The sequence below is a fragment of the Melopsittacus undulatus genome, chromosome 6, assembly GCF_012275295.1.
Source record: "Melopsittacus undulatus isolate bMelUnd1 chromosome 6, bMelUnd1.mat.Z, whole genome shotgun sequence".
Taxonomy (NCBI): Eukaryota; Metazoa; Chordata; class Aves; order Psittaciformes; family Psittaculidae; genus Melopsittacus; species Melopsittacus undulatus.
In genome coordinates this window covers 56,975,066-56,991,153 of record NC_047532.1, presented here as the reverse complement: position 1 = coordinate 56,991,153, position 16,088 = coordinate 56,975,066, and the positions used below count along the sequence as shown (strand labels likewise).

At 47.1% G+C, this 16,088-nt stretch overlaps 1 protein-coding gene across 1 annotated transcript in view; it reads left to right on the top strand.

The window, feature by feature from the left end:
• The first annotated feature begins 4,706 nt into the window (after nucleotides 1-4,706).
• Nucleotides 4,707-16,088, top strand: part of INPP5D (inositol polyphosphate-5-phosphatase D) — a 57,067-nt gene continuing 45,685 nt past the window's right edge. The window contains exons 1-2 of the mRNA XM_031043681.2: nucleotides 4,707-4,879; nucleotides 12,030-12,093. Coding sequence (XP_030899541.2) covers nucleotides 4,746-4,879; nucleotides 12,030-12,093 — 198 coding nt within the window. The 5' untranslated portion in view covers nucleotides 4,707-4,745. The remainder of the gene's footprint in view (nucleotides 4,880-12,029; nucleotides 12,094-16,088) is intronic.

The following is a 16,088-nucleotide window of genomic DNA, read 5'->3' as shown; positions in this document are numbered from 1 at the left end:
AGTATCACATGCTCAAAACAAGCATGAGCTTTGTATAGGGCCTCTCGCCTTGAGGCCTCTGATAGACTTGATTAGGGACAACATAGGGCCTATGTGGGAACAGATGGCAGTGATTTTATGTGGGCTGAATTCAGAAAGTTGTGCAGAAAGTGCTAGGGAGGACCCTGGGCTGACTGCCCTATGGCTGCAGTTACCTTCTTCAGGAAAGTGCTTTGTTAGGAGCAATGCTTCTTGCAGCCAGTGCAGGACTTGCTGGCAACTCCAGATTTCAGGGCTTGCTGTCTTCATTGCAGCAGGGCCATGGGATGCCTTGTGCTCAGGATGTTCCTTGCTCACTTCTGCAGTGGGTTTGGATTTGCCTTGCTGAATGGTCCCCCAGGGACTTCTGTCTTACTTAGCCTTCTCCTTGCTTCCCATGCAGTACAGTCTTCCTTATTTGCCTTTTTGCTTACACTGCACTGAGAAGATGGTTTCTCCTGTAAGAAAACTTGTGCTCCAGGTGCTCCCTCTTCCTGGGCAGTGACAGTAGGACCTATGTAGGACACGAGGCTGTGGTTTGGGACCCTGCCATGTTTGGGGACAGGGCAAATGGCAGAAATAGCATTTTGCCTGTATCAGAACTGCAGGATCAGGACAGGGCTGCAGAGGGAGCTCCCAATTTGTAATCAGAAGGGGAAATACTTGCTGGTCTTGAACACAAGTGCTACGATCCATGCAGCAACTGCTCTTATAGCTGGCAACCCAATGTCTTGCAAGCATAGCTGCTATTATTACAGAGTATTATTGGCATGTGAGGCAGTGTGACAAACAAGTAATATTGCCCCACTTCCAGCAAATTGGAAAGGCAATTTGAGTGTCTTTGGTGCCAGAGGATGGGGACATGAGCAAGCCCAGAGCAGCATGAAAGTACTGAAGCTTGCAGGCTTTCCAACACAGATTTCCAGCAGATGTTTGAAGGACACAGCCCCAGTTGTGGTGAGAGAGACGATTCTGTGGCTATGGTGTGATTTGAAATGAGGCGTTATGCACTGAGTAAACAAGGGGAGTGACCAGAAATTAATGGGTACTAAGGGAGACACGTCAGAGCAGATGGAGTGAGGAAAGCTTTATGAAATCCTGCTTTATGAACCAGACTGTGCTTGTTTGCTGTGTGCTGTGTTTGTGTGTGTGCACATGTAGAGTGGCTCCAAGGAGAATATGTTTGTTTGCTCTATTGGTGGAGAAAAATACTTGCTTTCCAGAGAACACTCAGAACATGTCCGTTTTGGGGAATGCTAGCAGGTCCAATAGGATCCTTAGTACTCTCACTGCTCACTGTGAGTCTCTGCTAGATCTGTGTCCCCACTCTTGCCTTTTATCGCTGATAGCTTTCAGGGATAGTGGGAGAAGGGGCTCTGATTTTTCTCATACAGATTTGTTTCAGGGCACCTGGAGACTGCAGGTACCAAGGGAGTGAAGAGATCTCATGGCCTTCACAATACACCTGTAATTTGCCAAGCCTTTCTTTAGCAGCAGGTCAGTAACATGCTGGGCTGGAGTAGCACACAGTGTCCCAGCTAACCAGTACCTTGTAGATGTCACTCATGTGCTCTTTAGATGTAGGCCAGAGTCTAAGTACACCTCTGTGGCCTATATCCTGTTAACTAATGAGGCAATGTTGTATTTAGACTTCAGCAGAGCTAACTGCTGTCCTATAGACTTCCCTTGTCAGGCATGCTATGAAATCCTTTTGTTTCATTACATAAAGACACGTATTTGAGAACTTCTCATCTGACAGTGCACAGGCTGGGTGTATAAGGGGTGGTTGGGTGGCCACTATGCATCTTGAATAATGCTACAGACAGTATTTGCCCACTGATTTGGGGCAGGCTGGTGAGTCTGCAGCCAGCTGGTACAATACTACCTGGGCATCTGTAGCAAACCCAATTTAGATAAAGTATTTATTGCAATGTCTGAGAGACAGCCTGGAATAATACCCTAATGTGGAGGGAAATAATGTTTGCTTTGTCCATAGACTGCCAGAGATGCAATTTTTGATTATCCAACTTCAAAATGTGTCACAGTTCTTTGTCTCTGGCCTCATTCTCTCAAGTAAGTTTAAAGGAAATATTGCTGCTGGTGCAGTTATCTAAAAGCTTCTGTTGAGTTGCGTTGGATTTGTCTGACTGATTGTACCTGTTGTTCTTTTGTTTTACAAGTGTAGCTCTTACATGGTGCTTTGTCCCCTCTGTGGGATGAGTGTGGTCTATTTGATGCACATCCTATTGCTTGTGGAAGCGATAGGGCTGTGCTGGCTATACAGGCAGTATCACCTGGCATGTTAATGGTGCAGGCTGAACACTGCACTCCCCCTCTATGATAAACGCTTAGTGCTCCTCTATATAACTTCTCTAATCTCTCCTTCCTCAGATCCACTCACCAGCCTTCTCTAACACAGGCATGAATGGAAAGAAGCAGAATGCTTATCTCCTGCAGAACAGCCTCTTGTCTCTGTGTGGGACAGAAGAAGTTGTCACAGTCTTTTGGGAACCAGGTAGTTGAGGACATGTACAAACTTGTTTGCTGACCACACATGGATCAATCTTTCTTCAGCACTGCAGAATACACATGCCAGAGCCATAAGAAATAAAACAGATGCATTTTCCCCTTCAGGCAGTGTTGCAAATGAGCCATTAGAGATTGCATGTTTATGTTAGGGGATTGGGATTCACCTTTTGGGCAGCTGGACCTGTTCTGTGCTTTTTCAAAGACCAAGAAATACAGAAACCAGCCCTCGCTTCTTATTGCCACAATCATCACACGTTTGGATTCCATGCACTTGTTTACACTTTGGATCCCATACACTCAAGGAGGTGATTCACACATGTGAAGGAAATAGCAGCAGCTTGCTAAAAACTGGTGGTAAGTTGGTGGTGGGATGGACAGGAGTTAAGTATTCAGCTAATCAGTCACAAATATCTGACTAGGGCTTGTACTTCTCTGTTACCTTATGTTAACTTGCAGTACATCAGAAGCTCTCAGTTTCATTTCAGCAAAACTCATGTTGTTCAGCAGCTCTGTCCACTTTGTATCCCCATATGGGTCTGTTGCATGGAAAAGACTGTGAGGTCAAGCAGTGGTTTGACATTCAGAGCTGTTCTGCTTCCTGCTGCAGCTGTGCTCCAGAGAAGCTACTCTTAAGTATCAGAAATCCCAGAGCTGGTACAGGTGAGGCTAGCAGCACATTATGGCTAAGCAGGACAGTCAAAGGAGCTGCACAATCCCCTTGCCATATGCAGCACTCTTCTTGGTGAAGAGATTTGTAACCACTCTGTAGCTTACAAGGACTTACAGCTACTGTCCAGGCAAAGCCACTTCATGGCATTCAGCATCTGACTCCATTCAGGCACCTGACTCCATGGGAGTCTGGCTCCTAAAGCACTGTATGGATCTGAGTGCAGCTGAAGGGCAGGTCCAGCTGAGCTAATTTTGGTCTGGAGACAGTGCTTCGTCAGCATGGACAGGAAGCCCTGTACATTGCAGTTCTGTCATTTTAGCAGGGTCCCATGCTGGCCACAGTTTTGAATTGCAGTGCCCACAGCTGAATGTCAGTGGCAGAGACTAAGCTGGACAATGCAGAGCAGATGTCTAGATAACTGAAAGCACCATGAAGGCTGGCAGGAACAAATGCTGGACTGTAGTGCTTCACTTTCTTGATACCCCCAGATTCTGGTCTCTCCCAGTTTGGTGATAAGCTGCTCTCCCCTGCCATGCTGTGCACAGGGGCAGTGCTCTGTACATGCTCAGCTGCTGCGGTGCAGCACTCCGGGAGGTGAGGGTTGCATAGGCCCAAGCACTGTCTGTGCCTCTCCTGGGAACTCCCCTCTGTACTCTTGTGTCCCAGACAGTAGTCCCAGCTCTGCTGCTGCTTTTAGCCATAGATCAAATATGGATGTGCAGAACTGCTGCCTGCAAAAGCTGAGCAGTTGGAGGTACAGGGCAACCAAATCTGCCATACAGGCAGGGCCCTTAGCAGTGTCCTTGCTTGCTGCAGATGTGCCCCTCCTTGCTCTGCCTTGGAGATGCAGCACTGAGCATGCCAGAGAAGAGGGGCAGATGTACAAAGACAGGGGAAGTGAAAGCTTTAGCTCTCCCCGCTCTGATGCAGCTTGTCAGACATGGCTTTGCTCCATCCCATCTTTGGGGATTTAGAGTAGGAATGATCTTTGAATCCGTTTCACAGCAGGTGACAGGGAGCTTTGGTCAGGTATGGGGCAGTCAGTGCTAAAGCTAAGTATCCTAATGCACAGTGTGTTCCTGATCAATTTGAAGTTTATTTAATCCCCATGGAGACCTGTCATGGGTAGGATATATACAGGAAAAAGATGGAAACTCAGAGGGTCTGGCAAGAGATCAGACATGGGATGGCAGGCCACCAAAGCCTGGGGCACTGAATTGGTGGGGGAGTAGAAGACATTCCCTACTGGGACTTTCTGATACGGAGTATCAGGACACTAAGGGGGAGGGAAGGCAGGGTCGCTTCAGCTGCAGCGTGAAGAGGGAGAGCGGGGGCTGCAGTAATGTGTCACGCTCAACTCTCTGAGCTGTTTGAGTTGAGGAAGTTGTCCGTGGCTGAGTTTCCTTTCCCTCTCTGTACTATTGAAACAGGAAGCTGGTGAGCTGAAGTTGCCTGATCGTTACACACAGACACACAGGCAGCTCTGGCAGCTCCTGCATTGGCATTCAGGTCTCCTCCAGCTCCAGCGATGGATCAGTGCTGGTACCACGGCAACATCACTCGCTCCAGAGCCGAAGACCTGCTCTCCAAAGTAGGCAAGGATGGCAGCTTCCTTGTGCGGGCCAGTGAGTCAATTGCTTCGGCATATGCACTCTGCGTGCTGTAAGTACAGCTTTCCAACATGCGCTCCACGCGGACAGTTCTGTCCCCACTTGTGCAGGGTGTTACCCCTGTGCTTCCCCAGCACAAACAGTTGCTGTGGCCACTGAGAAGGTGAAACCCCCATTAGAGCATGGCTGGTTTCACCTGACTGGGCCACAGGGTAGGGAAGGGCTGGGAACAGGGCCAGGCTGAACAAAACAATGTGCTTTCACCATCATACTGCTCACGCTACTCCTGCCCCTGGTTCAAAGGGAGAGAATAATCAAAGAGACTGGCTGTGCTCTGAGAGAAAATAACCTCTTGGCCCCTTTGTTAAAAGCTTGGGTCAGGTATTTACATTGAACAAATCAAGCACCAAGCTTGGTACCCACCTAGGACTTTCTTTGCTTTGCTGGGCAGTGTTTGGTACACCTGCTTGTACAGTGCTGTATCCCATTCAGCTAAAAAGTTTGAAATAGTTGCTGGAGCTGTGCATGACAGGCCTGGCACAGCGGTGATGCTTGCAGGGGAAATATTCATATGGGAGAGAAGTGCTGGCTGGCAGCCCTGTCCGTGCCTCTCCTTTCTGGGCTGGGGATAGGAACCAGAGCAAGACCTGCTACCCTGGGTTTGTGACAGGCAGGTGATATTCCTGGAGGCAGGAATAAGAGGACACTGAAGTCAGTAGGTGTGAAGTATGAGACATTTTACTTGCATTGCAGAGAGCTAAGACAGTTTCTCTTTGCTTAGGAAATACCATGAGAGTCTGCCTGTAGGCTCTTCTTTGCTGCCATCGCCCATCAGATGAACAGCATTCATCCTTACCTCATGTTAAACTACCAGCAGGTTTCTCAGTGTAGTTTCTTTCTGAGAGTCTATTTCTTGCGATGGTAACGGTGGTGCTGCTGTTTATAACTCTGGTCTAACTGCTTGTCTCTGAGGTCAGGCTTCTGGTGACAGCCCCAGCCGCTGCAGAGGAGTCATCTGCAGCAAGTGTGGGGCTGGGTAACTGCCCTGTGAGTGCAGGTGTTGGGGATGGGTGGCTGGGTGATAGGAGTTTCAGAGAGCAAGGGGCCTCCCTGCCTGCCTTTTAAGGTGTTTGTAATAACATGGGGAAGGGTTGTGTCCTTCTGGAGGGAGCAGAGAAAGAAGGGTGGCTGCAGAGAGATAGCCAGGACAAGCAGGAGGAAGGAGGGGCAATCATGTAGCATTAGCAGAGGGCCCAAGTTGTGAGTTGGGGAACACTGTACTAAAACAGATTTTGCTTCCATTGAGTATTTTTAGTATGACCCCTTTGATTTGCCCTGTAACCAGTATGTACACAAAATATTTTACCATGTGATGGTGGGGATTATGGAAAGGGAAGGTGCTGCAAGAATGTCTACTAACACACATCTGTATAAGTTTTTCCATTGTAAATGTTTATGCAGCCAACTTTGAAAGCCTTTTGTGACTTGAGAGACATGGGATCAGGAAATAGAAACAATATCATGACCAGGATTTTCTGAACCAGGAGGCAAAGGTTATGTTCTTAAATCCATTCTGAGGTGGCTAACATGAATGGCTTGATTAAAGGAATGGGGAGCACCCAGCCTTGTCAGGCAAGAGCAGCTGGATTGGTGAAGGGCTAGTAATAATTGCACTGAGAAATGTCACCAATTTCTGTCCAAGTACCCAACAAGCTTTTAGCTTATGCTGATTTGCAGTTAGTTTGTGAAGATAAAGGGTTAAATAAGTCCCTCCTAATGTCAGCTTTGCTGAAGCTGAAAACTTCCTCATAGATGGATCAGTTTCAGCTGTGTTGCTGACTGGTAGGTGCTTGAATTCTGAGCTCTTCAGTTACTTCTGTTTAAAAAACCGAGAGGCTGGAGGCAAAGAATGAGAGAGGGGAACTGAAAGCACGGCTGCAAAGGCTTTCACAAAAAGAAAGTGAGAAAGTGTAAACTGTGTATACATATGGAAAGAAAAAAAAAGAAAAACCCATGAAACTGGCTCTGAAAAAGAACTGTCATAGTCTACAAACCTGTAATATTTATTGGGCAGATGAGTCAAAACCCAGGAAAAGCACTTATTCTATAATAAAATTAAATGGTGACTTTATTGAACAGCTGCTTGTGGAAAACAGGGTTTGTAAAGCATACAGACAATAAGGGGGGAGGTGCACTTGCAGGACTTTCCTCCCCTGCTAATTCTGAAACTTGGAGCAGCAGCAGCAGCAGCATTTAACTTTGCTCGGAGCTGATCGGTCAGCAGAAGCGGAGGGGATGCTCCTCCCCCTGCGCTGCCGTCCTCTGCTCCGCAGGGCACTGCCCCATAAAAGGAAAGAAGCAAAGCCGGTTTCCTCCTCCTTTCTTTGTGCATGGGTCATCCTATCTGCCCGTTTATTGTCGAGAAACGGGCTCTTTAACTTGCTTGGAGAGGCATGCCTGGATCTGAAAGCAACAAGAGCTTGCTCAGCGCTCACAGCGCTGGTGTCATTCCTGCAGGGGATCTTCTGTTGATGGCTCATGTGTGAATGGTTGCAGGAATAACACTTCCGGAGATGACTCTCAAGGCTAGGGGCAGCTTTGGGATCCCTTTCAGAGGACACTGCCTGTGAGATGCCATTTCCAACCCCCCGTGGGGACAGCCTCTCTCAATGGTGCGTTTAGCATCATGCCTAGCTCTGTAGTCCTGTTTAGGATTTCTGGGGGCTCCCAATATGTATATCATCACCTGGGCATAGAAACGGGAGAGGACAAACGAAATAAAAGCCTTGTCCTCTTTTCTCCTCTGGTTGATTGAGAGTGCAGAGAGACGATGAAGTGCTTGCAGACATGTTTAAGCTGAGGCTGATGTTTTATTTACCCCTCACACAGGCAGCCTGAACAGTGGTTGAGCAATTCTGAACTCAGCGCAGTTTCTAGGGAGGACCTGGAATATGACAGTAATTGGCACCACATAACTTGACAGTCAGGGTGCTGTGGAGAGAAAGCCTAAGGGTAGGAATAGAGTAAGAGTTCCAGTCTTCTCTGTCCACATGCACCGAATTAAGGGACTGCAAAAGAGTATTCCTGCTTTTGATTCTAGGAAGTGCTCCTCCCTGCTTCTCTCATCCAGCAGCCCTTTCAATTCCCCTCATCTTACCTGTCCTCACATTAAAGCTCTGTAAAGAGATTTAAGCTGAGGACCTCTCTTCCGACAGCAGTCTCATAAGGCCTGTGTGATGGAGGGGCCTGTGCATCTGAAGGGGGCCTATAGGAATGCTGGGGAGAGACTCTTCATTAGGGACTGTAGTGACAGGACAAGGGGTAATGGGTTGAAACTTAAACAGGGGAGGTTTAGACTGAATATAAGGAAGAAATTCTTTACTGTTAGGGTGGTGAGGTACTGGAATGTGTTGCCCAGGGAGGTAGTGAATGCTCCATCCCTGGCAGTGTTCAAGACCAGGTTGGATGAAGCCTTGGGTGATATGGTTTAGTGTGAGGTGTCCCTGCCAATGGCAGGGGGGTTGGAACTAGATGATCTTGAGGTCCTTTCCAACCCTAACTATTCTATGGGACACTTTCTGTGAAGTTAACAAGGAGGGTCCTCGTGTGACACAAGAGCCATTGAGCTGGGTTGTTAATCAGTTTCATAGTCTATACACTCACAACTTTTCTCTGTCAGCTGCATAAGCAGTTCTGCTTAACCCTCTTTGCATATCAGCACAAGGAAATGGTGTAAGAGAACTGCACTGACAGATAAACCCAAACCATGTGCCCTTCCCTGGGGCATATTCTCATCTGGTGTTGATTGCCATGGGCTTGGTAAAATCAGCAGTGTTGTGGATAGCCAAAGCAGTTGGGGGCTACTATGTCCATGATTTCCAGTTCTGTACAAGATCCTCAGATGTGTGAATGAGTAGATGTCTGTGAAATGGTTTTGTATTGCTTGATCATAGAATCATAGAATAGTTAGGATTGGAAAGGACCTCAAGATCATCTAGTTCCAACCCCCCTGCCACAGGCAGGGACACCTCACACTAAACCATGTCACCCAAGGCTTCATCCAACCTGGTCTTGAACACTGCCAGGGATGGAGCATTCACTACCTCCCTGGGCAACCCATTCCAGTACCTCACCACCCTAACAGGAAAGAATTTCTTCCTTATATCCAGTCTAAACCTCCCCTGTTTAAGTTTCAACCCGTTACCCCTTGTCCTGTCACTACAGTCCCTAATGAAGAGTCCCTCACCAGCAACCTTATAACCCCCATTCGGATACTGGAAGGCTGCTATGAGGTCTCCACACCTTCTCTTCTCCAGACTGAATAGCCCCAACTTTCTCAGCCTGTCTTCATATGGGAGGTGCTCCAGTCCCCTGATCATCCTCATGGCCCTCCTCTGAACTTGTTCTAACAGTTCCATGTCCTTTTTATGTTGAGGACACCAGAACTGCACACAAGACTCCAAGTGAGGTCTCAGAAGAGCAGAGTAGAGGTGCAGGATCACCTCCTTCGACCTGCTGGTCACGCTCCTCTTGATGCAGCCCAGGATACGGTTGGCTTTCTGGGCTGTGAGTGCACACTGAAGTTGGCTCATGTTCATTTTCTCATTGACTAACACCCCCAAGTCCTTCTCCGCAGGACTACCATGAATTTCCTTTTTGTCCAGCCTGTAGCTGTGCCTGGGATTGCTCTGACCCAGGTGTAGGACCTTGCACTTGGCATGGTTAAACTTCATGAGGTTGGCATCAGCCCACCTCACAAGTGTGTCAAGGTCCCTCTGAATGGCATTCCTTCCCTCTAGCGAATCAACAGAACCACACAGCTTGGTGTCATCGGCAAACTTGCTGAGGGCACACTCAATTCCATTGTCCAGGTCAGCAACAAAGATACTAAACAAGACCGGTCCCAACACCAATCCCTGAGGGACACCACTTGTTACTGATCTCCAGCCGGACATTGAACTGTTGACCACAAGTCTTTGAGTGCGACCATCCAGCCAGTTCTTTATCCACCGAGTGGTCCACCTATCAAATTGATGACACCCCAATTTAGAGACAAGGATGTCATGTGGAACATGTCCAGGTAGATGACGTCAACTGCTCCACCCCTGTCCATCACTTTTGTAGCCACGTCATAGAAGGCCACCAAATTGGTCAGGCAGGATTTCCCCTTAGGGCAGCTATGCTGGCTGTCACCAAGCACCTTTCTCTTTTTCATGTGCCCTATCATGCCTTCCAAGAGAATCTGCTCCCAGATTTTGCCAGGCACAGAAGTGAGACTGACTGGTCTGTAATTCCCCGGGTCATCCATTTTCCCCTTCTTGAAAATGGGGGTTATATTTCCCTTTTTCCAGTCGTTGCGAACGTCACCTGACTGCCATGATTTTTCAAATATGATGGCCAGTGGCTTTGCAACTTCATTCGCCAGCTCCTTCAGGACCTGAGGATGGATTTCATCAGGTCCCATGGACTTGTGTACATTCAGGTTCTTAAGATGGTCTCAGACCAGATCCTCTCTTACAGTGGGCCTAAGGTCATCATTCTCACAGTCCCTGCATCTGCTTTCCAAGACCTGGGAGGGGTACGGTCAGAGCCTTTGCCAGTGAAGACTGAGGCAAAGAAGCCATTCAGAACCTCAGCCTTCTCCAAATCCTGTGTAGCCAGTTCTCCCGAAAGCTTCCGGAGGGGCCTATGTTGTCCCTAGTCTGCTTTTTAGCCGCTACATACCTGTTCCTGTTATCCTTAACATCCCTAGCCAAGTTTAATTCTAACTGGGCCTTAGCTTTCCTAACCTGGTCCCTAGCTTCCCAGACAACATCCCTGTATTCATCCCGGACCACCTGTCCTTGCTTCCCTAAGCCTCTTTCTTCCTTTGAATTTTTCTCAGCAGCTCCTTATCCATCCAAGGAGGTCTCCTGGCCCTCCTGCTGCACTTCCTTCTAGATGAAGTGGTACTGAGCTCTGGGAGCAGTTCTAATTTTTCTGCGTCTTTTGCATTAACGCCATCAAAAGATACAGGTTCATGTGGGTACAGGGCAAAATCCTCCAAACTCCCTGGGAAAACTCAGCTGTGATTTATGAATATTTTCTTTTCATTTCCAGTTGCTCTTTGTGACTCCTTGTATAAGGCTGCCTAAAATCCTGGTGATTTCTCTCCTGCATGGAGTGATTCTAAAAGGCACGTGATGAATAGACTCACAGTGTAATTGTAGAAGAGGTGAGGTTTTATTGATTTGCCTGATCTCCCCATGTGGGGGCCTGACCTCAGCTCACATTTCATGACAATTCCACAGGTAATGCAGTTTTTCTCTTACAGCCAAGGAGGTGTTGAGAATGGATTCTGGTGTTTTCCTTTGAGAGGAAGGGGTTGAAACCAGCATTGTTTATTGGCTTAAAGCCATAGTGTGTGTTTAACAGAGCGGGTGATGTAAAAGGTTTGATCAATCTGGTTTTTACTTGGGAGAAAGGTAAAAAATGTATTTTTTAGTCAGTACTTCTTGGGCGATCTCCACCATACTACAGCACTGCTCAGCCTTCCCTTGGGCACTGGGCAAAGGACTCCTCCACACCCCATATCCCTGTCCCCCCTTAAATAAGGATCTAATTGAATTTATCGGGTACAAAATGTTCATTGTGGCTGATACGCAGATGCACACGTGCAGTGTGCATCCGCACCAGGATAGCGAGATGGGGTTTCATTCAGGCTGATGGTCAGGATGAGAATGTGCCTAGCAATTAGCTGTCTATCTATGATTTAGCTGAAGTCTATTATTTGTGTTTTTCCAATACAAGTCAATGCACATACTAGCCCTTCAATTTACTCATTCAGTGCTGATTTTGGCCCTGTGTCTTTTGGATTTCTGCTTTTTTATTCCTTCCTGAGACGCCCACTCTCCTGACAGCTAGAGCCATTTGGTGTTTTCTTTCTTTTCAGCCAGAAGAGTTGAATAACTCGTTCTGAGGCTGGTGCTGGTAGCACTTTCTGCAGTCACATCTGCAGACATGTCTCATGACCACGAACACTTCAGGTTTGTGTTACTTCACAGACTCCAGGGAAAGAAAGAAAGAGAAATGTTTAAAATCCTTGTGCATGAAGCCACCTCTGTGTCTTGGGAGCTTCCAATACATTTTCTTATGGGGAGGAGTGCCACAGTGCAGTTGCCTTCTGGCCATGATCTAACCATATCTCTTTTGATGTGTTTCAGGTTCAGGAATTGTGTTTATACCTACCGAATTCTGCCTGATAAAGAAAATAAGCTAATTGTCCAGGTAAGCCATGGCGTGTATCTCTTGGTTTCACTAAGGTGCACCTAAGACCACTCACTGCTTTTTACATAGTTTTAACATCAAGAGAAAAAGGATATAAGGAGTTAAACTGATGTCCCCAGCCAGCACAGCACTGGTCTCCAGTCCACTGCTATGGAGATTTTAGTCTCTGGTCTGCTGCTATGGCCATCAGCACTGTGTGTGCCTTCAACTCTATGGCACTACCATGTTTTATAAATCTGAGGACCTCAGCCCATGGAATACCTTTTCCTCTGAAGGCAGCCTCTTGTCAATACATCATGGATCTTTTCAATCCAGAACTGCAGCACAATTTACCTACACCCAGAGAATGCATACTGAGTATTCAGTATACAGAAGGTATCAGGATTGAGGGCAGGAATTTCAGACCTGCTTTAGGATCCTGAGCAAGCCACTTCCCCTTCCTGAACCACTTCTCAGCCCTTGTTTTCTCAATATAGATAATGATACTTGGGGCGGGTTCGGAGGCATGGTCTCTTCCAGCCCCAGAAGGGGTGCATTGGTTTACTCAGAGGCAATATGGGCTACAGCCTACCTATCCTCTTATGGCAGCCAATGCTGCATGGGCATTCCTTGTAAAATGGAATGGAAATGACTGTGCTACTCACCCAGTCTGCCCTGCTATTCAGAGTAGGTGTATGTTCATTCTTTCCCATTTCAGATATCAGTTAGCTTCCCGCACTAGAAATACAGACTTATACCAATTCCGTGTGCAGCTCGTACGGCTCACGTGCACCATGTTACTTGTGTATTTCTGAATGTGCTTTAGGGACATCAGTTTTCCTTTGAGATCTGCACCAAAGAGGCAGTGTATCTGAAGCCAGAGCGATCAGGTCAGTGAGGGCAGTTGAGTGTGGGCAGCTTGCTTTCAGCTGTGGGCTCTTGATAAGAATTGTGGATTTTGTGTCCTGGCTGCCCACACGCAGCCTGGCTCCCTCAAGATGCATCTTTGTGTGGCTTAGGCTTAGGCTGTTTTTAGGAGCACCACTCAGATGCAACCACGCACACAGGGTTGTATTGCCACCAAGGCCAATTCCAGGCTCTAGGTGCTGTGCTCCCAGGGCCGGCCACCAGCATCAGTGCAGCGTCCCACCTTTCCTTGCCAGATACAGCTGATTTTCACAGAGCCATCAAGTTACCTCTGTCTCACTTGCCACAGCACTGCTGTTTCAGAGGAGAAACTAGCAGCAGGACACTGGCGCTGCATGCATTGCTGTGGCATGTCACCAAAGCTAATCCATCTTCCTGGAGCATTGGCAAAACCACGTAGAGAATCCTGTACAGGCTCTACAGGCTAATAGCATGGGGACAGCATTTGGCTGGAATGAATAACCTGTCATTCTGTGCTGGCTCCACATAGCCTGCTGCAGGCCGTTTGTGGGAATGCTCGATTTTTTCCCCATCATCTGATACATCTCAGCCTTATTGTCCTAAATAATGTGTTTTGGCATATTGTGCTGGTGGGGAAACGCATTCTAATGGTAAGACAGCGATGGGCAGCTGTCATGCTGGATCAAGGGTGGTGAAAAAGCACAAGGTGTGACTGATGTCTGTCAGCACAGGCTTTCCTCACCACACACTCCTTCCCCTTGTCACCCAGTTCTTCATAGAAAATTCTCCAGGGTGTTGTTTACAGAGTAATGTGTCCTTGTGCCCTCTGAGGAGGCACTATTGGACTATTGCTGGATCCAGACAGTGTTGTTAGGACTCCGTGGGATCTTTCTGAATGAAACCTCTTGACATCTACTAGATCTGTTAAGGAAATACAATAATCTAGAAGTACACCTGAACCAATTTGTAAGATTCTTTTGGGATCTGTGCTGTGATTGTGAGGGATTTCTCTTGTTTATATGTTGTGGGATGCCTAGGGACTGTGGTGGAATACCTTTGTATGCTGGGTTGCCAGGAGCTGTAGGTTGAATATTAGGAGTAAGCTAAATAAAGTGTGTTGTTAGATCATGTTTAGAAGGCACAAACACATCCCGCTTTGTGCTGCTTTATCCCAGTGGTAGGAGAGAGGCAGAAGAAGGGGGCTGGCATCTTCTGGCAGGAGAGATACAGCGAGGCTCAGAGCAAAACAGCCTCATGTTGTTGGCTGCTGTTCCTGGTACATTGTTTCAGCTGGGCCAGGATAGTTCTCTTGTAGGAGGACATAAAAGCTGTTGAATAGGAAGGAGGTTTAACTTTTTTTTTTAATCCATTAAAAGGGAAAGAGCTGACTAATCAATCCTATGGTAATCCTATGGAATTAGAACAGGTGTTAATACAGTAATCAGTAGATGCTTCTGATTTCTGGGTTTATTGAAAATAACAACAAAACATAAGAAAGATTAATTACTAAGTTCTGAAATTAGGCTGTATTGGTTACAAATACAGGCTGTAATTGTGCAATGTGACCTTCCTTGCCTGCACATTGTTCCTTCCAGAAGCTAACAAAGTTGTCTTCCTGCCCAGATCTGGGCTGATATCTGGAAAGGACCTTAGCGCTCATCCAGTTCCAACCCCTGCCATGGGCAGGGACACCTTCCACTAGAGCAGGGTGCCCCAAGCCCCATCCAACCTGGCCTTGAATACTGCCAGGGATGGGGCAGCCACAGCTTCTCTGGGCACCCTGTGTCAGCGCCTTAGTACCTGCACAGGGAAGAACTTCTGCCTAATGTCTAATGTAAATCTTCCCTCCTGTCAGGAAAAGCTCTGGTTTGGCCTTGTTGAACCTCATGAGGTTTGCATGGCCCCACCTCCCCAGCCGGTCCAGGTCCCTCTGGATAGCAACCCTTCCCTCCAGAATGTCAACTGCACCACGCATCTTGATGTCACCAGCAAACCAGCTCTTCCACTGTCCATGTCACCGACAAAGGTGTGGCCCCATCAAGAAAGCCATCAAATGTATCATATCCATACACAGCACTTTTGACATGACAGCACTCTCACTGCCACTCTGTAGAGTATTTCTACTTTTAAAGCTGCAAGCTGCTTCATATTGTTTTGAGGTTTGGAGAGTAGATTTCATTTTTCTCTTTTAGTTAGAGCCTGGGCCCCTACTGGTGGAACAATGCTCAGTGTCGTTTCTTGCATGGTTAAATCAGCTGTTGAAGCACAGGTTGTACACAGGGAGGTGTGTATTTTTGCATTCTGAGGTGCACATTTGTGGATTCAGGTTGAAGAAAAGAATATTTGCATATGTCTTTCCAGCATTCTGTGGCATGCTGCACGATCTGCCCTTGGGTTACTGCATCTGCACCAGCTCTCAGCAGACAGCAGTCAGGAATCCCTCTTGCCTGCCATATCTGGAATCAAGCTGGTATCCCCCCTGAACATATCAGGACATAGTGATTACAGTTATAGACCTTTTTCTTTAAACACGAATAGAATTTTTTCCTCTTCTTTTTTTTGGGACTGCTGAATTTTCTCCTTCCATTCCTTGAGACTTTGAAGTATAGACAAAGAAACACCTGGCTTGGGTGAACCAAACTGGCATCCTGCTGATGAAAGTATATTTAAGGAAAGGGGGCAGGACTAATAAACACCCCTTAAAACACAGGATCTGTAACAGCGAGTAGAAATCTTTGTCCTTAGTTTAAGAATGATTAGTCATCAATTTGTGTCAGTTAGCCTAAAGTCTCTCATTGCAATAAAGCACTGAGAACTGAGAAGCTGAGACAAGAGAGCAAAAAGTTACACAGAGATCCAGGAGCAGGGGTACATGACTGGAAATCAACTGCCCCCGATTCAGCCTGTTGGGCAGGTCACAGCTGGAGTACCTAACTTCTGTAAAAACAAAGATGATCTTCCCTTGCTCAAATTGGCAGGCATAATCACTGTGGGGCTGTTGAAAGCTTGGGGACTAGCTGAGTGTAGTAATGCTTGTGCAAAGAGATGAACAGCAGCAAAGGAGTCCTTGAGGCTTACAAGATCAAGCTAAGCACTGGAGAGACAAACTAAAGATACTATATTTGTCT